General features: G+C 54.0%; 1 protein-coding gene across 1 annotated transcript; it reads left to right on the top strand.

Moving 5' to 3' along the window:
• The first annotated feature begins 452 nt into the window (after window positions 1–452).
• Window positions 453–1370, top strand: LOC124698322 (phylloplanin-like). Its single transcript, XM_047230812.1, has 2 exons — window positions 453–661; window positions 785–1370. Exons 1-2 carry the CDS (start codon window positions 493–495, stop codon window positions 1141–1143), a joined length of 528 nt encoding a protein of 175 aa, XP_047086768.1. The 5' UTR covers window positions 453–492; the 3' UTR covers window positions 1144–1370.
• The last annotated feature ends 207 nt before the right edge of the window (window positions 1371–1577 follow it).

The following is a 1577-nucleotide window of genomic DNA, read 5'->3' as shown; positions in this document are numbered from 1 at the left end:
AGGCATGCTCCGATCGAGCACGCCGGCCGATCACGCGCGCGCCCTAGGCCAGCAAGCTCTCGTGGTACTCTATGCAAGCCCATGCAATGCAAGGCTCTGTGAGCATCTGTTGGTACGTTGACTCCATCATTTGCCGATACGCATACCCTAGAAAATCCCTAGCTTGGCGTTTTCTGTTACTGATCGGGATTCTTCTGCTTGCGCCATGCGCTTGAGCCAAGTTGTTCGCATCCGGCCATCCATTCCACGCCCGACGCGGACAGCAGCGTGTCCCGCTCCAACACTGCGAGCATGCCGCATGCACAAGCCTGCAAAGTAAGTATTCACTATTCAGGCTGCATCTACCTCGCCAGTCGTGAAAAACCGCGGCAACTTGGCGTCCTCGCAGCCTCACGCACGCCTATAAATACGGGATCGAAGCAGCAGCATGAGGCACCACACTCAGCAGCACCACATCTCCTCACTCATACAGCACAGAGCTCGAGTGGATCAATGGCAGCCTCCAAGAACCTTCTCCTCGCCGCTCTCCTCCTCATCGTGGCCGTCGGCTTCGCACCCCACGGTGCCGAGGCGAACAAGGCTCCCCTTGCCCTCATCGCCGGCGTGGTGCCATGCAGCGCGGGGAGTTCCATCAACGCGGCCACGGTTCCGGCGTTCCCCAGTAAGGACCCCTGCTGTTTATCTGCTTGCCTGAATGCCACTTAAACAATAATGCAACTGTTCTGCTCTCCGGCGCACCGCCTTATGCCCTTGTCTCGTTTTGTTTCCTCTTGGCTCCGGACAGACGCCGCCGTGCAGCTGATGTGCAGCGGCAAGGTGATGGCCAGCACGAAGACGGACCACAGCGGAGCCTTCACCATGAATATGGGCACGGTCACCACGCAGCTGCTCGCCCCTCTGCTCGGCAACCAGTGCAAGGTGGTGGTGGTCACCCCGCTGGCCGCATGCGACGCGTCCCTGGCCAGCGTCACCGGCACGCTGACTGCGCCCGTGCAGCTCCTCGGTGACAGCGGCAGTGGCAGTGGCAGCGGCAGCGGTGGTCTCGGAGGCCTCGGCGGTCTGATTGGCCTCATCGGCCAGATCGTCGGCGGCCTGCTAGGCGGCATCATTAACATCATCCCCTTGCCCTTCTCCGTCGTCTAGACGCTCGGTACATCACCGGCGGCGCCCCTGTCAATCGACGGCACGGCGGAATTATAAATACCTAAGAAGAAAAGAATATGTATGTATGAAAGTAACCATGGACCTAATGGTCAATTACCTACCCTGCTTTATGGAGTCTGTCTCATACGTACCATGAAATGTGTAACAAAGACTTACCAGTCACTGTATGTTTGTGGAAAATAAAGCTATATACGTTTTTGTGCGAATCTGAGGTTGCATAGTTATTGTCCACATATTCAGCACGGTTCTTATGATAATTCGTTTGGCTTAGCATATTTTGCATTTTTTCCTCTTTTTTTTTTGCGGAGAACATTTTTTTTTCCTTTTAGCTATCTTTCTATTTATTTATTTATTTATTTTTGCGACAATTTTGTCCATCAACTGCAGTACAAACGTTCCTAAAAGTAATAAAA

This window comes from Lolium rigidum, chromosome 3 (genome assembly GCF_022539505.1).
Source record: "Lolium rigidum isolate FL_2022 chromosome 3, APGP_CSIRO_Lrig_0.1, whole genome shotgun sequence".
Classification (NCBI taxonomy): domain Eukaryota; kingdom Viridiplantae; phylum Streptophyta; class Magnoliopsida; order Poales; family Poaceae; genus Lolium; species Lolium rigidum.
This window is presented reverse-complemented; position numbering and strand designations above follow the sequence as displayed.